The 27,227-nt window shown below is 45.9% G+C and overlaps 1 protein-coding gene across 1 annotated transcript; it reads left to right on the top strand.

The window, feature by feature from the left end:
* Positions 1-6,172: 6,172 nt before the first annotated feature.
* Positions 6,173-16,618, top strand: gpr171 (G protein-coupled receptor 171). The gene is made up of 5 exons (XM_084951867.1): positions 6,173-6,382; positions 13,581-13,821; positions 14,950-15,156; positions 15,287-15,415; positions 15,585-16,618. Exons 2-5 carry the CDS (start codon positions 13,654-13,656, stop codon positions 16,110-16,112), a joined length of 1,032 nt encoding a protein of 343 aa, XP_084807993.1. The 5' UTR covers positions 6,173-6,382; positions 13,581-13,653; the 3' UTR covers positions 16,113-16,618.
* The last annotated feature ends 10,609 nt before the right edge of the window (positions 16,619-27,227 follow it).

Here is a 27,227-nt window from a genome sequence, read left to right as displayed (position 1 = left end):
GCTTCAGTTCAACTCAGAAAACTTTGTGACTTGCTGGCCTGAAGTTTCCGATCTCTGCTGCTGATCAATCATCTGAAGCTCAAAAAATGGTATTGGTGACATTTAGGAGACATGCAGGAAAACAGCTGTACAAACAGCTGCCTGATGCTTTTTATTATCCCAGGATTCAGTTTTTTAATTTCACTGCAGACTCTTCGATGTGTTTTTTTGTTTTTGCTTTTTGCTCATGTCGTCTTCTTTTGTTTGCGTGATGTGGAGACGCAGCATTAAGTTTAGCTCCTGTAGAACAAACTCAGTTTCACCGCAGTGGGCGATGTAGTCGTGACCTTTACTGGCTCGTCGTCGTCAGCACCAGTTTTCCAGGATTCACTCAGACCAGCTGGGAGGACACACATGGGTTCGATTCCAGGAGCCTTCTTTAGATCTGAAGTCTGAGTCTGACAGACGCCTCACTGACGTGACATCATCCCGGGGGTTTAGGACGCTGCTGGTTTTTGATGTGGTCTGTCTCTGGGTTGAGCACGCTGAAGCAGGTGCAAACAGGAAGTCAGCAAACAGCATGTGTCTGAGTATTATAGTCACACAGTGGGTTTCCTGCTGTTGTGCAGCCAGCAGTACGCTCTGACCGATGAGGACTAAATAAGGACTGATGTGCAACGATCGAGCTGAGCTTCATCGTTCTGTTAAAACTGTGTCAGGTTCCCTGAGCTGCACTCTCCGCCTGGCATCAGCAACCAGTAACAAACAGGAAGTCTCAGAGCGTTAATGTGCAGCACGGGCACACCGGCCTTCGGCCACTTCTGACTTTAGTGAATGAATTGATCCCAGAGCGAGATCCATACGTACACGCCTCAGGCATGCAGCAGAACACCCAGCTCATGCAGGGTGAGGTAAGCTGGGGATTTTTATGGCTGGTTGCCACGGTGAATCATAATATCAGTGATTTATTGATGCTGGCTTTTTGGAGTCATCACATAGGGAGTTAATTCAGGGTAAACACACGCTGTGTTTACACACTCAAAACTCTGCTGATAAACTTTTCAAGTGCCAGAAAACTATGGGCTCAAAATGTGGTCATAAATATTTTGTACTTGTAAAAAAGATTTGTGTGTGCGTAAAAAAGATTTGTGTGTGCGTAAAAAAGATTTGTGTGTGCGTAAAAAAGATTTGTGTGTGCGTAAAAAAGATTTGTGTGTGCGTAAAAAAGATTTGTGTGTGCGTAAAAAAGATTTGTGTGTGGACTTAGCCAAAAAAAACCCCCTGCAAGTTACAAGTACGAATTTTGACCCTATTTTTCTTCCTTTCATCTGATTGGTCAATGTCATGTCAATCACAAATGTAACAATCCAATCAGAGAACAGATGGGTTTGGCTGTCGGAGGGGCGCTTTTTTTGAACTGCAGGTCCTTGAAGGGAATAAATGCCCTTTTACATGCCAACCCAGCGTTTTCCTTCATCACCACGAAGGAAAACAGTCTGTGGTCGTCCGAGTTTGGTGATTTTTGTGTCACAGGTCTACGTGTTTAATACAGGGACTTCCACAGCCTTTTCAACAGCGCTGCAGACCGCGGGGGGGGGGCAGTGTTTTGGAAATGACAGTCTTCATTACAAAGCTTTCTTCGTTATGAATTAGCATACATGTTTTTATTGAACATTTGAAGAACCAGCAAAAAAAACAGAAACTCTTGTAGAGGACATAAAGTCAGAGATAGAAAAGACAAGGAGCAGGTGCATCTAGTACAGGTAGAGCTGCTGCAAAAACCCACAGAGCCCAGCAGCCAGCGCAACAAATTCTGGATCCTTTGCTTTTAGTTAGCCGTTAGCATTAGCAGCACATCCTGCGTCCGATGTGAAAGGACTTTTATGCTGCGCACTGTGACTCACAGCAATGGTCCCGGGTCAGCCCTGACTTTGTGTTAAACTAATCCTAAAGTAATGATGGTATTTCTAACCACTGATATAGCACAACTTTATCCTTTCAACAGCTGCTGAAAGTTAGGGGACCTAGCTGCTATCGGATATTTATATAGAGATTACCCTTCAAGGACCTGCAGTTCAAAAAAGCGCCCCTCCGACAGCCAAACACATCTGTTCTCTGATTGGATTGTTTAATTTGTGATTGACATGACATTGACCAATCAGCTTAAAGGAAGAAAAATAGGGTCAAAATTCGTACTTGTAACTTGCAGGGTTTTTTTTTTGGCTGAGTCCACACACAAATCTTTTTTACACATACAAATCTTTTTTACAAGTACAAAACCGATTTACAAGTACAAAATATTTATGACCACATTTTGAGCCCATAGAAAACCTTCCATGCTCACGTGCAGGTGTGCAGCTGTTTTATTTCTGAACTTCTCTCCGTCTCTCACCAACTCGTGGCTCGTGGGCCAGATCAGCCCTTTGAAAACGTTCATGTGGTCCACGTATCTGTGACCCTCACGGCGACTCAGAACAGGCTGCAGGCGTCGACGCTGATCGGCACAAGCACTCCGATCCTGATGGCAGACCTGATTTCACAAAGCTGAGTCCGTGACTTTAATGATTCTGCTGGAAACTACAGCCCCCTGTTTGCATGTGCAGCCAGCCTCATCCTCTGCTTTGGGTTGTGATGTTCATGCCGGTGAAACAGACTCTGTAAGAGGTTTTTCTAACATACTGAAGACGTTGCTCAGCTGCTGTGTTCTGCTGCTCTCTCAGGTTTGGGGCCACCTTGTTGTTGCTGAACAGACTCTGGGTCGTGAATGTGAGAGTAAATCACATATTCTGGTTCTCAGTCAAACCTCAGGTGCAGGCCTGCGTGAGCACAGCTACTGAGAGTTCACCGAAGATCAGTATCAGCACTGCAGACGGCGCACAAAGCAAACCTGCCGTCTCTAATCAGCATCTCTACACTTCCCATTTAACCTCCCTGCAGCGTTGGCTCCCCCGGCTGTGTCACAGCCAATCATGTGATCCACTTTCATTCAGTGCTGCGCATTAAACCTTCCCCACTGAGTCAGCGCTCTGTCATCAGAGCTACATGCTGCTTTGACACTCACCTGCATGCGCTAAACACCCGCACAGCAGCCCTGCTCGGTTATCCCGAGCGCACGGCGCCATCTAGCGACTTCATTGAGAGGTGCGCTGGCAAAGCAAAACAATAATTAAGTTAATATTTAACTAATTATTTAATTAGTCTAAAGACAAAATAATGCTCAATTTATTACTTTGAAAAGTGTTACATTTTGTTCTCAGTTTACTTATATTTTGGGGTTATTTACAAGTTTTATTTGTAGGTTAATAATTGCTTAATTTTTGTTTTGCTGTTTTTGTTTGAAAGTCAGCCAGGAAGAGTATAGGACCAGCATGCACTGGGTGGGCCTGTGGTTTTGTACCAGAGCAGGAGAAGCAGCAGGAAACAACAAACACTGATCTTTTGTTTGTTGGATAAATAAACCTTAAAACGCAACTTTTACGTTTTGTTTCTCAGCAGATCGCAGCAGCGCCTTGATTTTAAATGGTTGGATGTTTGGTGGGACAAACAATGGAAAATAGTTTTTAGCCAACACGATGAAGGTAAATAAAGTTGCGTCTATGATTTTATTACTGATGCCCGTCAGGGAAACGCAAAGACTGGCACAGCCGCTGTTTGCATCATCCACACGTTTCCATGTGTTTTTCAGTTTCAAAGAGACACGAGGGGTACATCCCTGCGTCCGTGGTTACCATGGTTACTGCGGTGAATTAAACAGCTGGCACTGCGGTAACTCCGTGTTTACGTTTTCATTACAAACGAACTGTCTGACTTGGTTAACTTATAGTTTAGGAGTATCACAGATAACACCCACGTGAGCTGTGTCCTCGGAAATCTGGACTGGTGTGGACTCTCCAAGACAAACTGGTAAGAACTGTTCCCCACTACACTGAAATAAACAGGCTATTACTGAAACACACGTGCTGTGTTATGAACTAAATGTGGAGTTGCTATTAACATGTTTAGCTATAAAGGAAACCCTCCTTCTGTGTCGTTCGTGAGCAGCGTTTTCTTCTGTCGTGTGTTTCATAGTTTCTAACACAGTTAAATGCAACATCAAACAAACACAAATCAGATGTTACTTATTTTTGCTTTATTTCAGTCATTCTAACAGACAGCTGGTGCTTAGAATACAGTTGGATACATATTAATAACAGATGATCATTTCTGGACAGCGTCTTCTCTTCTTTCCTTGTAAAAAATATTTTTAATGTTAGTTTAAATTCAAAGTTGGCGTGAATGGTTCAGTCGAACACGTGCTCCAGTGAGACATTAAACGAAAGTTATGAAACTTTAATCGGAGCCAAATTAAACAGTGACGTAAGCGTCAGCCTTTTTGACCAATAAAATATTGTCATACACGAAGCGACCGCAAACAAATAAACGTCACGACGCCGGTGTCCACGGGACAGGTCAGGTGACTGTCTTCGTTTTCTTTCGCTTTGTACGTTTTATCTGATTTCAGCGCTTTGGCCTCACAGCTGCTGTGTGTGCACTTACGGAGACTTCATTCCTGTTTCACGCACAACGTTTAAGTTAAAAGAAATGTTAATGTGCACTTTCAGTCTACATCGGTAAGAAATGCTAAACACAAAGTTGTAGAAATCAGCACTCCTGTTTATTTACGGTGATTTTAATTTGTTTTCCATAACAAAGAAATACGTCCTGCACATGTTGTGACATCACATCCTGTTATCGTAGTCTGCCTGCGTCATTTTTCTGGACATGAATTCAATTTGAGAATCATCTGAAACGATGGAGCAGCGAGTGCGTGACATTTGTGTAACTGCGCTTTCTCATCTCTGTGCGTGAAGCAGCTGGAAGTCTGCAGAGTTTCTCAGTTCCTTCACGTTCATCCACACAGCGCACTGCCGCGTGTTTTTTTACAACGTGGGAAACCGTGATTCAATTTGCAGATAGTTATCACAGCGCGTCCTGCCCTCCTACACATCTGCATCCAGCAGACACTTCCTGCAGGGACGCAGCACAAACAGCCCTGACTGTTTCTACGCTTTTCTCTTCATCACAGACCTCACACTGGTTTATGACTCTCATCTTATCATTCATCGTGCTTCCTGCTCTTGGCTGCGCTTACATGTTTTCACTGCCTTTAAGTGTCATCTGCATGCATCTACATGCAGGCACCGCACACGAATCCATCACATCCACACGCTCCTGCGATGAATTCGTTTATGTGCATTTCCCCTCGTTAATGAAAACAAACACAAGCGGTGTAGCTTTGTGCTGCTGTGTTTACGACACCTGCTGTAGTTGTGCGTATCTTCCTGAGGTTAAGCATTAATCACCACAGTCTCTGTGCAAACGGTGTGCAGCTCAGGCTGTAAAGCTCAGGGGGGAGTTCGTGCCTCACCCTCGGCCTCCCCGCAGGTACATTTCCTACATTTTCTCCACCTCGATTTTCAGAAAAATTGACCTCCGACCTTTAAGTTGAGGTCACTGAGATTCAGTCTTGTTCTCGAGTTATCACGTTCACACAGACGTCCCGCTGCCCGCCTGTCCACAGGACCCGGTGTCTTTGTGTTTCTAACTGAATCTGAGGACGTCTCTGTTCATAGCTGCAGACGTGCTGGGCCGGGCGCCTGTTTTTCCCTTTTCTTTCATCGCGGCTCATCCAACGAGGAGCGAGACGTTGCTCCGTGTTGACATCATCACACGGCGGCTCTGCTGGGCTGAGCTCCGAGTGTGTGCTTGTGTTAAAGAAACACAGAGAGCTTGATGAGCTGCAGCGGGTCAGAGGAACCGCAGCTGTGAACTCACCTGTGGACGTCGCTCGCTCTGCGCCTGCCCAGGGATTTCTGCTCTCAGGGCTGTGACGTCTAACCATTTATTTAGAGCACATTTATTACTCTTTACTTTCACTAAAGCTGACATTTTCACTGTTAAAGAGACGTCATCGTCCCCTTCCTCTCTTCTGTGGACTTTAACTTTTTTTCCCACTTCTGCTAAAAGCTGATAAGTGCCGATCAGCCTCGCCAGATAAACCAGAAGTCTCTAAATTTATCTGTAAAGAATCATTACTCACAACTCATTTGCTGGAAACTCCTTCAATATGCATATGTGTGTGTGTGTGTGTGTGTGTGTGTGTGTGTGTGTGTGTGTGTGTCAGGGAGGCGGGGCTTGTGGTCACACTGACGACAGCAGCAGCGTGTTGCTAACAGGCAGGAAAACACCTTTCATCTGTCTGCAGCTTCCGCAGCTCCGAGCACATGATCTGCACTGACACACCGAATCAAGCGCACCCAGAGGACCCGAAGAGAAGCCGGAGGGCCCGCTCAGTCCCTTAGCGATCCAACACGCGGTCCGAGAGCCCGGGAGGGGACGAGGCGGGAGCTGAAGATTCACTCAGGTTTGTTTTTAAGGGGAAACGACGCAGCGATCGTGACTGTGTGGGAATGTTTTGTCTGTTTCAAGGGGGACCATGTGAAATGGATGACCGGCACACTCACTCACTCACACACACACACACACTCTGTGAAATAATGAGCTAACAGAGTTGAGATTTCTGATCTGAGACAGTCATTTTCTTTTCTCTTCCTGCTCCCGTCCTCGGGTCTCGTCGTCTCCTTTCAGTAGTTTTCTGTCTGATCATTTCACGTCTCTGTGGTCGCTTTCGTGTCACTCTGGTGGTTTTACATCCTTTCGTGCTGAGCTTGTGTGTCTTTGGGGTTTTTTGACTGATTTAGAACAGGAAATGTCACCTCTGTGACAGTTTGGTAAGCTTTCACAACTTTTACAGCGTGTAGGTTTATTTTCTAACCTCTCCTCAATATTTCAGATTGCTATGTTAAAGGATTACAAATGAAGAACCAAAAGCTGCGTTCCTCTAACATCCAGCAGGGGCTCGAGCAGTGAGGTAAACATGTTTACAGCCTGATACAGAAACGGTTTAGCTAATTTCCTCACAACAACTGTACGTAACTCACCTGTTTGATTGTTTCAAGGCTTAAAGTTTGCATAATTGGGGCTGTGGCCTCTTTGACTGGCAGGTAGCTGCTAGCTGTCTGCTGGCCTTCACCTCGGCTCGTTGGAGTCCCTGAACTGGACCTCTGGACCCCGTTTGTGATACAAAACCAGTGTGTAAACACTATGGTGTCCATCTTTTATATACAGGCTGTTCCTTTTTTAAGGTTCAGGGGATGAAAATACTGAATGTATCCAAAAGCGGCAGGCTCCTGGGCACATGCTGAAATGCATCTTGAGACTCGTGGTTCTCTCCTTCAGCTTTCACCGCTTCGTGTCTCTGTGGTCTCGACACGGGTTTGGACATTTCTGCCTCCTCTGCTTGTTTATCATAAGACCGCAGCTGCAGGTGGAAATTCTAGTCCCAAACCCTGGTGTCTGAGTGCCATGACCTTTAGATGACTCCTCATTTTCAAAGAAAGCTAAACCCCCGGTGTCACTTTCTGTAAAGCTGATTTTCCCCCAGTTGGTGTGACTCAGTACAGACGATTTCCTTCGTCTAAATTTTCCTGCTTTATTTTCCTTATTTGGATGAAAAATGCAACGCAGTTTATTTTCACTTGGGTGCACATGCATCGTCCTCCTGCCACAAATATTCACAGAATGTGGATTCATCCGCCGCTGAAAATAGTCCTGAAGACGAGCGCTCTCGTCTCCTGTCTGATTAAAAATACCAGCGTTTGTGAGGCTTGAACAAAAGCCAGTGTTCAGGTGAAGCCACAGACAGAGAGGAAGTCAGATCGTGTTTGAGGCCACGTTCTCCTGGTTTGGGCTGAGCACTTCGAGGACTTCCTGTTCCACCTATGGGGAGCTCTTTCAGAAGGAATGAGGCCCTCATGGGAAAAACTGTTAAGGTAAAACACCTTTCTGCGAGTGTTGGGGGCATCATAGTGCCCCGGGGTGCTTTTTGGCATCCTCCATTTTGATTTGGGGCGTGAAGCGAGCAGCGGCCTCCTGAAAGCATTACTTTCAACCACCGCGCTCAGCCGGGCTTTAACTTCGGGTGACCATATTTTGAAAAAGGACACTTGGCCCAGTCATGAAGGACTTTGACTTTTTGTTTAAAGAAAATTTTAACATATTTAAATGATGCCTTTTCTGTGCCGTGAAATAAAATATGTCATATCGGCTTTTACAAGTCAACAAGTGCAAAAAAAGAGGACGCGTGGTCACCCTACTTTAACTTCTAACGTCTAGTTACCGTTAAGAAACGAGCGCCGTGGAGGGAGGACGCCCCGCTCTAAGCGTTTGCAGAAAGTGAATGTTTTTGGGACAGAATCACCTTCAGAGTGAGGAAAACTGAAGGACGTGAGTAGGCTGACCAACGGTCCTCTTCTTTGGAAGTCAAAATATGACACGAGTGATGTTTTATTACGGAAGGCGGATTTGTGAAAATTAAAATGTGACTTTTTGTGCAGAAGCAGGTGGAAATAACTTGTTTAATGTGTGCAGCTCGCAGCGGTTGGCTCAGTTCAGCTTTGGTGGTTTGATGGGATCAAAAAGAAATGTTTTCGCATTTAAATGCAGCAGATCTGTGATCCTGACTCGACGTTACAGGATGTTTCTTACCTGCTGATCCTCTCTGAGAGGATTATCACCAGGACAGGATACGTGCTGATGGTTTGCAGCTGTCATCACAGAATCTGCATCGGTTTGTTTTTCTTCGACATGAAAATGAGCTCCCGTGATCGCGAGCTTTCTTTTCTCTGACTTCCTGCTTCACACAGGTTTGCTGCGACCACAGAGCGATTTTACGTCCTGCACGTCAGCGTGTGCCCGTCTCACACCTCGGGCTCTGCCACAGCTCGCTGCTGTTTCTAAAAAAAGCAGAAATGCTCAGAGGTCAGAGGCTCGTATGTAAACATAGAAAGCAGCTTCTCAGCCTTTTTATGTATACGTGACAGTTACTTTCATAAATGCTCCGCTAACAACTGCTGATGTACTGAGCCTCAAAACCAGAACTTTTGGTTTAATGTTCTATAAGATGTGCAGCTCATCTGGTTTGTGGCTGCTTATAATAATGTAGATAAACGGAAATGATTCACGATAAGAAAACATCTAAAAACATAAATAACAAGTTTGAGGGGAGCTTGTTAGAAGATGAAGAAGACCTGAAACCAGCTGGGAGCAGCTGTGTGGGCACATCGGGAGGATTCAGTAGCTGCTGCTTGTTTTCAGGGTTTAGATGGTGAGAGATCTGAGGTAAACCAGACGCTCTAACAAACTTCAAACAGGGCGCTTCATGATGATTCCTCTGATTTCAAAACTTATTGACAAAAACCTGTGAGTTTGATATTGTAGGCGTGCTGGATTTCCACTGTGAGCGTGAGAGGAAATTTAGTGCAGCTGAGTGTTTGAAGCCGTCGGCTGTAAACCTGTTTCTGTGTCAGCTCCTGTTTCAAGTCTGTTTAACTGAAGGGAGAAAGTTCCCTGAACACAGACACATCACAGACACAGAGTCACATCACAGTCACATCACAGACACATCACAGACACATCACAGACACAGAGTCACATCACAGACACATCACAGACACATCACAGACACATCACAGACACATCACAGACACAGAGTTACATCACAGACACAGAGTCACATCACAGACACATCACAGACACAGAGTCACATCACAGACACATCACGGACACATCACAGACACATCACGGACACAGAGTCACATCACAGACACATCACAGACACATCACGGACACAGAGTCACATCACGGACACAGAGTCACATCACAGACACATCACGGACACAGAGTCACATCACAGACACATCACAGACGCATCACGGACACAGAGTCACATCACAGACACATCACAGACACATCACAGACACAGAGTCACATCATAGACACATCACAGACACAGAGTCACATCACAGACACATCACAGACACATCACGGACACAGAGTCACATCACAGACACATCACGGACACAGAGTCACATCACAGACACATCACGGACACAGAGTCACATCACAGACACATCACAGACACATCACGGACACAGAGTCACATCACAGACACATCACGGACACAGAGTCACATCACGGACACATCACAGACACATCACGGACACAGAGTCACATCACAGACACAGAGTCACATCACAGACACATCACGGACACAGAGTCACATCACGGACACAGAGTCACATCACAGACACATCACAGACACAGAGTCACATCATGGACACATCACAGACACATCACGGACACAGAGTCACATCACAGACACAGAGTCACATCACAGACACATCACAGACACAGAGTCACATCACAGACACATCACGGACACAGAGTCACATCACAGACACAGAGTCACATCGCAGACACATCACAGACAGAGTCACATCACGGACACAGAGTCACATCATGGACACATCACAGACACAGAGTCACATCACAGACACATCATGGACACAGAGTCACATCACGGACACATCACAGACACAGAGTCACATCATAGACACATCACGGACACAGAGTCACATCACAGACACATCACAGACACAGAGTCACATCATAGACACATCACGGACACAGAGTCACATCACGGACACATCACAGACACAGAGTCACATCACGGACACATCACGGACACAGAGTCACATCACAGACACATCACGGACACAGAGTCACATCACAGACACATCACAGACAAAGAGTCACATCACAGACACAGAGTCACATCGCAGACACAGAGTCACATCGTCACATCGCAGACACAGAGTCACATCACAGACACATCACGGACACATCACAGACACATCACGGACACAGAGTCACATCACAGATACATCACAGACACAGAGTCACATCACAGACACATCACAGACACAGAGTCACATCACAGACACAGAGTCACATCACAGACACATCACAGACACATCACGTACACAGAGTCACATCACAGACACATCACAGACACAGAGTCACATTACAGACACATCACAGACACATCACGGACACAGAGTCACATCACAGACACATCACGGACACAGTCACATCACAGACACATCACAGACACAGAGTCACATCACAGACACATCACAGACACAGAGTCACATCACAGACACAGAGTCACATCACAGACACATCACGGACACAGTCACATCACAGACACATCACAGACACAGAGTCACATCACAGACACAGAGTCACATCACAGACACATCACAGACACAGAGTCACATCACAGACACATCACAGACACAGAGTCACATCACAGAGTCACATCACAGACACATCACGGACACATCACAGACACAGAGTCACATCACAGACACATCACAGACACATCACGGACACATCACGGACACAGAGTCACATCACAGACACATCACAGACACAGAGTCACATCACAGACACAGAGTCACATCACGGACACAGAGTCACATCACAGACACATCACAGACACAGAGTCACATCACAGACACAGAGTCACATCACAGACACAGAGTCACATCACAGACACATCACGGACACATCACAGACACATCACAGACACAGAGTCACATCACAGACACAGAGTCACATCACAGACACATCACGGACACATCACAGACACAGAGTCACATCACAGACACATCGCGGACACAGAGTCACATCGCAGACCCAGAGTCACATCACAGACACATCGCAGACACAGAGTCACATCGCAGACACAGAGTCACATCGCAGACACAGAGTCACATCACAGACACATCACGGACACAGAGTCACATCGCAGACACAGAGTCACATCACAGACACATCACGGACACATCACAGACACATCACGGACACAGAGTCACATCACAGACACAGAGTCACATCACAGACACATCACAGACACATCACGGACACAGAGTCACATCACAGACACATCACAGACACATCACAGACACAGAGTCACATCACAGTCACATCACAGACACATCACAGACACAGAGTCACATCACAGACACATCACAGACACATCACAGACACAGAGTCACATCACAGACACATCACGGACACAGAGTCACATCACAGACACATCACAGACACAGAGTCACATCACAGACACATCACGGACACAGAGTCACATCACAGACACATCACAGACACAGTCACATCACAGACACATCACGGACACAGAGTCACATCACAGACACATCACAGACACAGAATCACATCACAGACACATCACAGACACAGAATCACATCACAGACACATCACAGACACATCACGGACACAGAGTCACATCACAGACACATCACAGACACATCACGGACACAGAGTCACATCACAGACACATCACAGACACAGAGTCACATCACAGAGACATCACAGACACATCACGGACACAGAGTCACTTCACAGACACATCACAGACACATCACAGACACAGAGTCACATCACAGTCACATCACAGTCACATCACAGTCACAGACACAGAGTCACATCACAGACACAGAGTCACATCACGGACACAGAGTCACATCACGGACACATCACAGACACATCACGGACACAGAGTCACATCACAGACACATCACAGACACAGAGTCGCATCACAGACACATGTCAGTTAAGATCAGATGAGACTGTGTGTGGCTGATCAGCACGTCCTGTTTACAGCAGCAGCTGTTTAAAATCTTATAAAGTTGAGTAAATGTTTGTGCAGAGAAACGTGTCTGTGCTGCTGCTCTGATTTCAATGTGTGTGTGTGTGTGTGTGTGTGTGTGTGTGTGTGTGTGTGTGTGTGTGTGTGTATATACCATGTTTACATATCTTTGTGAGGACCAACAGCCCTTATACAGACAAAATCATCGTCCCCACAAGTTTGAAGGCATGTTTAAGACTCAGAGTGTGGTTTTAGTGTCAGGGTTACAGTTATGTTATGGTTAGCATTCATTCTTGATGGTTAGGGTAAGCAGCTAGGGAAAACATTATGTCAGTTAGATGTCCTCACTAAGATATGAAAACAAGTGTGTGTGTGTGTGTGTGTGTGTGTGTGTGTCACAGCTGCTGCAGATTTGCAAACTTGCATGTAACAGTTTGAGTGAACCACTTGCATACGCCGGGATCTCTCAGAGCCCCGCCCCCTGCTTGGCCGATGACCTCTCACAGTTTAAAAGGATAAACTCTCATTGGCTCGTGCCAGCAGCTACAGCACCTCCTTCCCACCTCAAACCTTCCTGCTTCTTCTTTGCTTCCCTCCTACTGCAGAGCTTTCCACTTTTCCCTGTCAACCTACACGCTTTCCTTCTCACCGACCCTTTAACACATTCATGCCCGCCTACACATCAATGCACCTGTACCTAAACTGGCCCCTTTTTCATGCTTCTCATGAATCCACTGCCAAATATGTGAAATAATTTATGAAATAAAACATTTTTTGCAGGTGCTGGGAAAGAAATGAAACCAGTGTGTTTAAACTGACTGCAACACTTTCAGTGCAGACAGATAAAAATGCACAATCACATGTTTTTAACGTGTGCTCGATCGATCTCTCTGCGTTTCTACAGAGCGAGATGAATTCATCCGACGCTGTAATACAAATGAGATTTTGTGGTTTAACCTTTGGAGTGGATCCTCTTCCTGTTTTCAGGCCGACAGTGAACGCCGCTGTGAGCAGCCCTGCAGCCTCTCTGCTTTCACCTCCCGACGAGCGCCACCTCACGATGACTCCTGCCACCAATCTCAGCACCGGCGGCGCTCCGGAGGAGAAGCCCTGCATCGTCAACGACCAGATGGGACCCTTCACAGTTGTCTACATCCTCATCTTCATCATCAGTCTGCCTGGAAATCTGCTGTCAGTGTGGGCCTTCATCCGCAGCCCCAGAGCCAAGGTAGGCGGGACGACTCGAGATGACCTGAGGTCACACATGAGGTGAAAAGTGAGGCGAATGTCCTGTGGCGAGGTGTCACATGACAGTGTAAAGGTGCTTGAAGAGCACGTATTAGATAAGAGACGAAGAAGTGATTTGTGGTCAGTTATGGTGAAATGAGCTGGAATGAGGATTTGTCTGACCCCGTGACTCACTGTAAGCTTCTCTTTTCCTCGGACATAGAAGAAGATTTAGAAAGTCGAGGTTTTAAAAATGAAGCTTTAAAATGAAATCGTCTGTCAGCCTCTGACTCCTCTGAGCTCAAAGCTCTCAGATGGAGATGTGGACAAAAAGAAGGCAGATTTAAAGCCCTTTTGCATCAGTACCTACTCAGATCAGATTTCCATTACAACCCAGTGTGCGTGCTTGCCGTCATAGCAACGCATCTGTGTGGCCAGCGACATAATCAATATGCGATACGAACGCTACAAGAAAGGACGTCGAGGCAAGAATAAACCTGCTGCTTTCCTTCGTTGCCGAGTTTAAAAAATGACAGTTTTAATTTTTGCGAGTGAGACGCTCTCATGACTCATCGAGTGGCGCTTCTGACCGGCCGATATGTGGCATGCAGTCTGATGATGTCACATTTTAGTACCTGCCTGGGTGAGCAGGGACTATGACCTAATGGAAAACCCTGGAAACCGTGGCGAACGGTTGCTAAGTCGATCCGATTAGGTACTAATGAAAATGGGGCTTAAGACGCTTCAGCACAGCCTTAAAAACACCCATGAACACACATTTACCCCTGTGTGGGGTAAGTACTCCTACCTTACCCAAACTACAGGTTCTGGACAAATTCAAAGACCTTTTGGTCATTTTAAATTTAGTTTGTTAGAATTTATTAATTTTCCCCAGAGCTGCAGTTCCTCTAATGTCCACTGGAGGCTCCGACAGTGAGTCAGTCCCCACAGTCCTGCACGTTCAAAGGTCCAACAGAACTGCTTCACAACAAATGCATGAAGTGTGATTTATTTTAAACACTCACCTGGTTAAACAGCATTAAGGCAGCTGCAGCACAGGTGGCTGTAGTAGCAGAGCTGATGATCTGAGTCCGTGTCCATGTTTAGATGTTTTTGTGTCCCTCAGCAGAAGAGCGCCAGCATCTACCTGATTAACCTGCTGGTGGCCGACCTGCTGCTCCTGCTCGCGCTGCCCTTTAAGATCATGAAGGACCTCGGGGTGGCGCCGTGGAACCTCATGGTGTTCCACTGCCAGGCCAGCGCCGTCACCATCTACATCAGCCTCTACGCATCCATCGCCTTCCTCGCCTTCATCATCACGGACCGCTACCTGCAGGTACTCTCCAAAAATGTTCAAAAGCAGCGCTCTGGTTAGTGAGCACCACGCACCGTGCGGTCTTTCTTATGTGTTTAGATTGAAATCGTTTTCAGACATCAGAAACAAGAATGTGAGTGTCCTCCTGCAGGAATGCCACACTGTGCGCTCTCTGCGGCTGCAGGAGGTCGGCTTCGCCCGGCTGCTGTCGCTGGTCGTCTGGCTGCTCCTGCTGCTCATCATGGTGCCCAACATGGCCCTGCCCATAAAACAGATCAAGGTAAGGCAACAGTCCTGACAATAAAGCCTCTGTGACCGTTGGAGGTGCACGATTCACATGTCTAAAGTGCACCATGCAGGCCGGCGGCGGCTCTTGGAGACGTTTTGTCCTCTGAGCAGAAGGAGGTGACACTGTGCCTCAGACTTGTGTGTTTCTGTTGCTCCTGCAGGAGCAGACCTACCTCAGCTGCTCTTCTCTGAAGAAGGACATCAGCCTTCACTGGCACGCCCTCACTGTCTTCCTTTGCATGGCGCTCTTCCTCAACGCCTCCGCCGCCACGCTCATCTCCAGCACCCTGGCTGTCAAAAAGCTCCTGCGCAGCCGCAGCGACCCCAAACTCTGGGCGAACGCCAGGAGGGTGGCGGCAAGCGTGGCGGCTGTGGCGTTGGCCTATGTATTCAGCTTCGTCCCCTACCACGTGGTCCGCACGCCGTACACGCTGGCCCAGACCAAACTCATCACAGACTGTGAAACCAAGAAGCGGCTGTTTCTGGGGAAGGAGTCCACTCTGCTGCTGAGCGTGCTCCACCTCTGCTTCGACCCGCTCATCTTCTTCTACCTTAACGCCCCGTTCAGACACACCATCAGAAAGCTGTTTCCCTGCCTCGGAAACCACGCCATCAGAGACGCAAAGGAGGAGGCGGCAGAGGAAATGATGCAGCCGGCGACCTCTGCACAGCAGGAGGCTGCATGCTAACCGCACCGTCTCCTCCAGGATGGTACTTAGCTTAGCACAATGACTGGAAACTGTTAGCTTAAAATGCTCTCTTGAAAGACTACAAACATGGACTAAAGACTTACAGATGCTCCTCCATGTGCAACAGGATTCAACTTGACTTATTAAACTTATAGATTATTACTCACTGTTCAGTTTTTATCAGTGTGACTGGTGTTAATAAAATGAGGACTAACAGGTGAAATGATTAAACTCTGTGATGCTGTTACATGGACTGTAACTTTATATTATTATTATTAATTCATAAAGATGAAGCAAAGAAAACAAACCCGATTGGTCCTTTTAAGTGCTGTGAGCGTCTGTCACCAGCAGAGGGCAGCAGTAACCAGTGTTCACCACAGTGCTCCTCAACTGGAACACCTTATAGAACCTTATGATATCCCTCTTGTCCTTTTCAACAGAGGACACAATTATTAAAGCTAAATACCACAACAAAAAACATTTTTAATGTCATGACAACAGGTCAGAAAGCAGAATCTAAACACTGTGATGATGATGATGTACTTAAACTGTGTCTTGGGAACATTTATTGAAGAAGTCTTTTGCCAATAGCCATATCCTGAAATCGAACACCACGATGATCCAAAAAGGTTGATTCTGTTCATCTGGAGGTTTCAGTGGGAGAAACGTTTCATCATCATCAGCTGACTTCTTCAGTCTCAGCTGACTGCAGGTTTCAACCTTATAAACAGGACATTTACATAATGACTGAAGCTACCACCACTGAATGAACAACGGGCTGGGAGGTCAGTTCATGATCATTAATATGCAAATTCTCATGACCACTGATCAATAACCATGAGTACCATTCACAGAGAGTTGGGGAAAGGCTGCAATCACAGCATTGTACGATGGTGACAGATGTACCCTTAGGCCCCCTCCTCGATTCAGAGATGGTCTTTCTCTCACGTTCCTTCAGTGCTGCTGGTTTCAGTCATTGTGCAAATGTCCTGTTTATAAGGTTGAAACCTGCAGTCAGCTGAGACTGAAGAAGTCAGCTGATGATGATGAAACGTTTCTCCCACTGAAACCTCCAGATGAACAGAATCAACCTTTTGGGATTTACTTACCTGGATGATTGAGCGTGCATCAGCACCGCGATGAGGTCAGGTCAGAGTGCTGCTGTCTCAGGAAGAAGATGATGACAATGGACCAAACGAGTTAGTGATTAAAGTGAACGGCATGTGCTTTTTCTTATTTCACTCATACTTACTCATATTAATCCTGCTTCAGGAAATGATGTTCACGTTAACTGATACCAATACCAGCGCCGATAATATCGATTTGCCCAACTTTACCTTGAAGCAGAAGGACAACTGAATATCTCCAAAGTAAAATGGACCCTGAAAAAGGAGGAGCCTCAGTTAGAGCAGTAAGGAACCAGGACTAAAAGAAACAGTATAACAGACAAATAAGGCTTTTAAGTATGAACAAACTTACCTCTGGTTTCTGTAGCTTAGTCAGTAAATGGTAAATGGCCTGTATTTATATAGCGCTCAAAGTCAGTGTTTGTAGTTGTTACCACAGACTGTTCCCAAATCACCGACACAGTGACGGTAACTGATTTAAGTGCATATGCTATCAGCTAATGCTACTCAGCCTAGCTAGCAAGCTCCTGCTAGTACCAGCCAACCATAAATGGTCTGTTACTACAGTAACCTCACAGCAGCCATATTTTTGATCAGATGATGTCATTAAAAAGGCTCCAACAGCACAAACACGGTCCAGAGGTCCAGTTCAGGGACTCCAGTTAGCTGAGGTGACGCCTAGCACACAGCTAGCAGCTACAGCTACCTGTGTCCCCATCCACCTGTCAGAGGCCACACCTCTAATAACGCAAACGTTAGGCTTTAATACAATTTAAGTTGAGTTTTAAAGGTGAAATTAACGTTGGAGACCAAACATCATAAACATGTTTGTCCTTTTGAAGTCTCTGGTGGACATCAGAGGAACTGCAGGATTTGGTCCTGAGTGCTGACATCATTTTTATCATTTTCTGTGAACAAATTAAAGTTTTTTGGTAGTTTAAGATTAAAAACAATCTCCCTACGATACTGTAAGCAGGAGGATGGAGCTCCTGCAGCCGTTCACATTCCTGACCTGATGGAGTGGATCCAGGGCCTGACCTTCTGACTGCACGTATGAAATTATCTACAGCAGCTTATAATAATGGTTAAACAAGCCTCATGGTGGCCAATACAGATTACAGTCTGAACATTAAAGAGTGAAAATAAAGCTTGTCTCTAAAAATCTCTCCGCATTTCTGTTAGCGTACGAAACGTAATCGGATCGCGTCATTTAGACGAAAACATTCAGGAGACGTGCGTGAAGACACGAGGACTGAGCTGCTGACAGGAGACGTCATTAAAGATGGCGTCTCACTGATATTATAAACAAACATGTAATATATGGATTAAAGCTGAGAACAGCTATTTGTAGGTTATGACATCATCTGCCTCCAGTAAGAACACTTCTACAGTACTGCAGATGTATTTTATCCTCATTTGTAGCTTTAATATTTGGATACATTTGTAACTATTTCAGCTTTTTATACTAAAAAATGCTTATTTTAAGATTGTGGAAAATGTTCTTTTCCTACACACTTCATCTGTCCATCCTGCCACCCACTGAAGGCTGGGATAGGCTCCAACCTGTGCCATGAAACGGATACACAGGTGAGGACAATGATGAAGGATGGACTTTATTTATCCCACGGTTGTGATTTTCCTGAATAAAGTGATTCAAAAGTCTGTGTCACCCATGGAACACCAATCACAGGCAGCGATCTTGTTGGTGGCTGTTGGAGTTTTTGGGGTTTGGCTCATGTGGACAGCCACAGCAGTGATAACAGACACAGAGAGGCACAGCTGACATCTGTCAGCAGATTGTTGCACACGCTGAAGGCCTTTCACATCCAGCAGATGAGCGTCCGTGTCACTGTAGAACAAACTATGAGCTGCTTTCACCTCTGAAATTCCCTCTCGTTCTCCGGAATCGCAGAAATGTCGCTGACAAAGTTGGAGATGCACAGACAGCTGTGGACACCTCAGCAGATATGAGCTGCTTGTCACATGATGCTGACAGCAAACAGACAGGACACAGGCCCAGTAAACACTGACAGACTCACTGCTGGAGCCTCCGGTGGACATTAGAAGAACTGCAGGTTTGGTGCTTTGCTCCGTTTTTCAGCCTCTGAGCTTAAATATTTGATCCTGGAGTCGAGTCAAAGTTTTCTGAGGGCAGTTCACCCAAATCAGGAGGCTCTGAGTTAAAACTGTGATTTATGAGGACATGTGAGCTGATAACAGAGAGTGCACAGCCATGTGTTCTGCCATGCTCCTCCCTGCCTCACCATTTCAAATATGCACTGTGGAGACAGTGGGCAGAGGCCGGGGTCAACAGTTGCAGTGGGGCTTGGTAACAGGGTACGAGCCGAGGATCTGCCTGGCGACAGCGTCCTGCTGTTTGCACTTGGAGCTGCAGCTGCTGCAGTTGGGATGGTCGTTAAATGAAATAAAGGCCTCAAAGAAAAAAAACAAACTGATCTGATAAAATAATAATATTTTATTCTTTTGTGTTAAATGGAGGCTTCAACATGGACACGGGCTTTAATCAGGTCAGAACAAAATAAAAAATATTAAAGGCAACAATGGCCGACAAACTCTCCACAGTAAGGACGGCTGCAGAGATGCGCTGGTTGTGAAGGAAGGAGCACCAAACATGCTTCATTCAGTGGGTGGAGACTCAGCAGCAGTGATGATGGCACTGATAACCAGCTCGCTAACAGGGGAACAAGCCACCTGCTGACCTGAGATCAGCTACATTCATAAACAGACTCAATCAGAGTGGACATAAAGCCTTCAGTTAATCCAAAACTCACAGGGACTAGAAAGAGAGAGCAGATTTCTCCTGTATCGGCTTCCCTTCATTGGCTTCCTGTTAAATCCAGAATTCAAAATCCTGCTCCTCACATACAAGGTCTTAAATAATCAGGCCCCATCTCATCTTAATGACCTTGTAGTACCATATCACCCTATTAGAGCACTTCGCTCTCGCTCTGCAGGCCTACTTGTTGTTCCTAGAGTATTTAAAAGTAGAATGGGAGGCAGAGCCTTCAGTTTTCAGGCCCCTCTTCTGTGGAACCAGCTTCCAGTTTGGATTCAGGAGACAGACACTATCTCTACTTTTAAGATTAGGCTTCAAACTTTCCTTTTTGCTAAAGCATATAGTTAGGGCTGGACCAGGTGACCCTGAATCCTCCCTTAGTTATGCTGCAATAGGCTGCTGGGGGATTCCCATAATGCACTGGGTGTTTCTTCTTCACTCACTATGTGTTTATACACATCTCTGCATTTAATCATTACTTATTATTATCTCTGGCTCTCTTCCACAGCGTGTCTTTGTTCTGTCTTCCTCCCGTCACCCTCGACCAGTCTCTGCTGGAGATTTCTTTCTGTTAAAAGGTAGTTTTTCCTTCCCACTGTCACCAAGTATTCACTAATGAAGGTTGTCTAATTGTTGTGGTTTCTCTGTAATATTTTACGGTCTTTACCTTACAATAGAAAGTGCTTTGAGGCGTCTGTTGTTGTCACACTGATTTTCTCCATGATGAAGTCATCAGCCGTGGATGATTCCTGGTGATTTCTGGGTCCAGCTGGCTGAGTGCGGCCCGGCTTGGGTCTCTGTGGACCCACAGAATAGGAAACATCAGGACTGAGTGTGAGAGGGAGACTGTATGGGCTCACTGCGTCCTTGGTGTTGCAATAAAACACACTACTCTAAAATTAGACCCTGAAGACTGATATTAGCTCACTTCCCAGATATGGAGCTAAACACACACACTTGGTGAAGGTTGTGCAGTGAGTCAGCTGGGTTTTTGTTCTGAAACAGGGAGACCAGTCATCCCCCATCACTGACATCATCTGAGCAACAGGGAGGAGGACAGAGGTGTCGGTGCACTGTGGGAACAGTACAGTTATTAAGATACAGTAGTATGTATGTGAAAGATGGACTGAGTAACCATGACGAATATCTGGTTGTTTCTGGGATCTGACGAGGGGGAACATTAGCGCTAGCTCTTATGTCCAACTAGATTTTGTTTATGTGGTTAGAGACCAACCACATACACGGTATACATTATTAGTTTATTTTGATTTAAAGATCAGCCTCATCTCCTAAATAAGTCAGAAATCGCACTTTTTCCTCTGATAAACAGTTTGATAATATCCTCACATCGTGTGACAGTTTATTCACTAAGAGTCCAACAATGTTTGAACCATTTAAAAGAGTTCCAATAATTCAGTTCAATTCAGTTTTTCACTATGAGCAACTGCTTTGGCAAAAGAGGGAAGGAAAACTCCCTTTTAACAGGAAGGAACCTCTAGTAGAACCAGGCTCAGGGAGGCGTGGCCATCTGCCGCGACTGATTAGACGTCAGTGTATGAAGACAGGACAAAGACAGACTGTGGGAGAGTTCCAGCCAACTGTAGCTAACAGAGGCTAACAGCAGCTAGCAGAGGCTAACAGTAGGTAACAGCTTCTAAAAAGGCTAAGAGTAGCTAAGAGAGGCTAACAGCAGGTAGCAGAGTCTAACAGTAGCTAACAACTGTTAAAAAGGCTAACAGTGGCTAATAAGGGCTAACAGCAGCCATGAGAGGCTAAGAGTAGCTAACAGCTGTTTAAAAAGTGAAAAGCAGATAAGATACGCTAACAGCTAAGTTCAGGATATCCTCAAACGATCTCCTCAGGGTGTACCCCGCGTCTCGCCCTATGACAGCTGGGATAGGCTTCAGCGCCCCCCCCGCGACCCTGAAAAGGAGAAGCGGAAGCGAATGGATGGATGGATCTCCTCAGTATCGCTGTCATTGGAGAGAAATGAGCTTTAGTGATTCATTGACTCGTATCAGACTCCTTTCACAAAGTTTTACAGCTTCTTTCAGAGGAAATGGACGTGGACCCATTAACAGCTGAGGTAAGCAGCGGACTGACACACTATACTCACTACAGATTGTTTGTCCTACATTGTCCACTGTAGCTAAAATGAATTAGGAGAGTTAAGAAAACAGAACTCACTTGATTACCATCTGTAATCTGCTGACATCTAGCGATGAGATTTTGCACACTGTACCTTTAAACAACTGCTCAGATCGACCTGCTGTACAATCAAAATCTTATGCTAAGTCTAAGAAGTAAACAGTTTGCTCTTCAGACTTTTTCTGATGGAAAGTTCGAAGCTGTTTGCTTCATCCAGCAACGTTTGGTCTGTGGTCAGATTTCAGTTTCCAAATCTTTGTTCCATGCAGTTAGCCATGTCTGGCTCATCAAGTTACAGACCCTGGGCACAAATGTTTCATGGACCAAAGCCAACTTGACTTTAATGGTTTGGCTTTTTCCCCCTTCTTCAGTAATGAGACATAAGATGTAGGACGTACAGGGTACATGTACGGAATAGTTTAAATCACTGAAAAGTCACAGTCACGCTACAAAGACACGAAGCAGTCAGAGAGTTTTTCATGATCCACCACGACTGTGAGCTGCAGCTGGATCAGTGCTCGTGTCGCTCATCCTAAACATTTTCTCAACATAATAAATCTGATCTGCAGTGTTTTTATCCTGATGTTGTTAAAAAATTGTCAGTTGCCAGTTTCTGCTATGCGTGTTGGGTGTTAGCTCAGACACCTGACCGTTAGCCTTAGCAGCATATGAGGCAAAATGAAAGGTGTACACATAGTCATGGTTTTCCCAGGTCCATACTACACCATCATTCAGTTTTAGTTGTTGTTATATGTGGTTATATGGTATCAGATAAATGTTCGTGCCAGCTTTGGTTGCTGCTCTGCTGATGTTGGACAAACACAGATGTGTGGATTATTAGTAACATACGTGTTCATACTCAGAAATGTTAGAGGGTAAAATTCTGGTTCTGTTCCACAGTGTTGATGAGTTTGGAGGAGAATATTTCTGTTTCAGAGTAGATCCGTGGCCTTTGTTCCTCTTGATGTGAATGAGTGGTTTCCATGTACACTCCTATACTGGGACATTTTGGTTCCTGCCTAATTGTAATCACATGTTTAACAATCGCATGTCCGGCCAGCGTTTGCAGTTTTCACTCTGCCGGAGCATAAATACATAAATACACGGGGACCCAAGTGGCAGCTTGAAACCCTTACAGGTCATTTGTTCCCACTGAGGAAAACAAGCTGTCACTTTTTGCTATAAACAGTTTTTTGTGGTTCTGTTCGTGGTCGATAAGAGGCTGCGACGTGCGGGCCGTAACTTTTTGTTTTCAGAGCTGAACAAAGACCTGGCTCATCCAGCACGGCGGCTCCAGCGTGTTCAGGAAGCTGTGCAGGTGTTGGACAGAAGTAGGCCAGCTGTGCTAAGGAAGCTGAGCCCCCCCACCTCGTGTCTGCAGGCCTGCACACACAGACGCGGGACTGAAATCAGAAACAGTTCATGTCCTAACTTCCTTTAAACCCAGTCGAACGGCCGCTTTCGCCCGTCTGTCTCATTCTCTGAATAGTTTCCTTCTCTCTCTCTCTGTCCTTTTTAAGTCTGACTGGTCACCAAAACGCCACCAGACGAGCCATTTATAGAGAGAGAGAGGGCGAGAGAGCCCGAGGTCGTTTGGTGTCGTGGGAACGGCTTTAAAAAAATACAGGCCTCCTCTCACATCACAAACACACAGAAACACAACTGGTTTCAATTTTTCACTGGAGGTCAGTCACGTTTCAGTCCTCCCCCTCCTCATCCTTTGTGCCCCCCCTCCTCCTCCTCGTTTGTGAAACCGCATCTTTGTGTGCTTCATGCCTGGATATCAGTCAGTGCTCAGGATCCTGAAGCCGGGCCCAGCGTGATGATTTCAGACTTCAGCTATGTTATCTTAAGGAAACATTCGATCAGATTGTGCAGCATTTTTATCTCCTGAGATAATCTCAGTATCAAGTTGGGAAATCACAGCTATAAATTCTTGCAGTGGCAGAGATGTGAACGAGGCACACTGCACCACATGGTCTGCATGGTCAGCACCGACGCGCAGATGTTCTGCTAGCGCTCAGCGGTCGTTCTCGGCCTCTCCGGGTTCATGAGCTCTGTTCATGTGCGGCAGAATTCACAGTTTCACAGATATTTGAAGGGTTCAGAGAAGAATCCCTCTCAGGCTGACTCAGTGCAGATGTGAAGCTGAGGACCAGCGAGTAAACCAAAGCTTAACCCCGTCCTCCATCTTTCCTGCATCACGTGTGAGAACAGCCACAGCGATCGCTTACAGCTGAAATCATTTGGACAGTTTGATTGCTTTCAGGAACTGGTTGATGACTCCAGACTTTGTATTTATGAAGCCTGGGACGTCAGCGACTATCATGTTTATTGTATAAGTAATCAGTAAACTGTGGAAACGGAGATCTGGGTCATGTTTGATGAGGAGATTCCATCTCTAAGGAACTCCGTTTGCCAGATATGATCATGACATTGATCAATGGTAAACCCACCCTCTCCTGCCAGTGCCTCCTCATTAAAGCGGACCTTTTCTGCTTTCGTTTCTTTCCTGTCGTATAAATCTCCTGCTCCTCTGGTGGATGTTCATATTAAACATGGCCACAGTTTCTAGTAATGAGCTCAGTGTATGCACAGTAATCCCTGTGAGCCTGCTCTGAACACTCAGTCTGTCACAGCTTTTTCTGCTCTGCCATCTGTTTGATGCCATTGAGATGAAATCCTCAGTACGGGCCTCAAAGGGGCAGAGCCGGGCCAACGCAGCGCTGCCACGCACCCCAACCGACTGTACGGCCAGGTTAGAGTCACCAGCTTGGTCTGCAGCACCGGGAGAACATGATCTCTGAGTGTGTATTTGTTCCTTTGTATGGCTGCTCTGTCTTGCAGCTGTTTATGGTTATTGCACTCTCCTTGCTGTCATTTACTTACATATTTGTGCTAATTTGGTTGCTTCTTTTCATAATGTTCTCTTGTGTCACTTTGCAGCCTCGTTCTTGGTTTTTGCAGCTTTTTTGGGACGTGTTTTGCTTATTTTGTGTTATCTTGATGTCTTTGTGGTAGTTTTGGACTCATAAATCCTCCCTTTGTCACTTTATCTCTCATTGCGGTGCTTTTGCAGGTGTTTGAGGATCTCCCTTTTTTGTTTTTTTAGTCTCTCTTTGTGGTTCTTCTGAAGAGGACATGCAGGCAGTCACTTTGATCCCCTGAGCTGCTGTTTCTGGTCCATTTGTTCATCAAAGACACTCGTCTGCTAACGATCTCTGGAGGAGCTGGTAGATTCTGTTAGCTCTGCAGGGAAACTGTGTGGTTGCTGACTGTAGACTCACATTTACTGGGCAGGTGGGTTTGAAGAGATGTTTCATAGAACAAGCTCACCGCTGTGACAGAAATAATTCACAGAGGAGCTTAAAATGGTCACAGAGATGGAGGAAGGAGGAGACGGGGAGGACTAAGAGATAAGAGGGAGAATCAGCAGTTTTCTATAAAAAGCCTGAGAAATATTAAACCCATGAAATGGAAAATACTTCAGTGTGTGTGTTTGTCTTGAGGACCTAACCGTCTGACCTCGTCCACCAACCGTGCGAGTCACCACAGACAGATAGCTGCTGCCGTTAGTCATCGTGCTGAGACAAACATGTGGTCCCGCACACAAATTTAAAAAGCGAATCTGCTTGTTGGGATTGAAATGAGTCTCGTACCTCGAGGCAGCAGGATCTTTCCATGGTTCTCATAACTGCTGGAGTTCTTCCTGTCTTCTGTGCCAACACTGCAGGAACTGTGGACCATTGTGGTTCCTGCAGTGCTGACACTGTTACCTCCAACTATAGAGCAGATACTTTTCAGAGACTATAAAGGTGGACATAGTGAAACCAGAGCAGAAGTGCCCTAAACCTGCATTCACTCTGATGGCCTGCAGGGGGTGGTAGGTGTGGCTGCAAACAGACTTTCTGTCCTATAGAAGACTGTGGGAAAACTGAGCTCTGCAAACACTTTCCTGATGACTTCATTTCTTTATTTTAGTTTATACTGAAACATGAAGTCCATCATGTAAATTTGGTCATTTGTGAGGAATGAGGTCTGGTTGTAACCAGACCTCATGAAGATGGTAACGGTGAAAACGGTCGTCTCGAGGCTTTGGAACGGGACACAAACCAGTGGGCGATGTCACAGCGGTTACGTCCATCTTTCATGCTGTTGATGACACTTTCTCAGCATGTGAAGAGCTTTGATTCTTCTGAAGTGACCCATGAGTATCTCTATCAGAGCCGTAAGGGCAGATTGTCTAAATACCAAGGAAAGGTCTTTCAATGCTTCCTTTATTACCTCCTTTCATAAGAGGATGCATTTGAGCGTCCTCCATAAAACGGAAAGGAGACACCATCCATCCCTACAATAACACATACAGAGAAAAACCCAACAATCACATGACCCCCCTGTGAGCAAGCACTTTGGTGACAGCGGGAAGGAAAAACTCCCTTTTAACAGGAAGTAACCTCCGACAGAACCAGGCTCAGGGAGGGGCGGGGCCATCTGCTGCGACCGGCTGGGGTGAGAAAAGGCGGGCGGAGAAGACAGGCGGTATCTGAATTATTTGTTTGAGGTTTTTGATCTGCCTGTTACAGAGCCCCGCAGGGGACATGGGAGAAAAAAAAATTAAGACGGACTTTTGCGAGATCTCGCAAAACTAACTCGGGATCTCGCAAAAGTTTTGCGAGATCTCGCAAAAGTTGAATTCCAACAATGGCGGCAGCTACTTAGTTGTAATATTACTCTTTCTGGGTCACAAAATACACTTTTAAGATATTTTGAGGCGTGAATGTAGTTGTGTAAACGTCAGATATCTGCTCGGTTTACAAGACATCACATATTTGCAAAAGTGCTCCGACGTTTTCGGAGATCTGACACCCACCATCTCGAAGCTAACGGGAGGTCGAGACCTACTACAGCGGGGAGGAACACCGCTCTCCCGGCACATCGTGCCTCGACCTCCCGGTCGGCTTCGAGCTGGCGGCCTCCGAAGAATGCGGCTAAAACTTTTGCGAGATCTCGCAAAACTTTTGCGAGATCCCGAGTTTGTTTTGC

This window comes from Perissodus microlepis, chromosome 14 (genome assembly GCF_051167445.1).
Source record: "Perissodus microlepis isolate ML-2025 ecotype Zambia chromosome 14, ASM5116744v1, whole genome shotgun sequence".
NCBI classification, from domain to species: domain Eukaryota; kingdom Metazoa; phylum Chordata; class Actinopteri; order Cichliformes; family Cichlidae; genus Perissodus; species Perissodus microlepis.
This window is presented reverse-complemented; position numbering and strand designations above follow the sequence as displayed.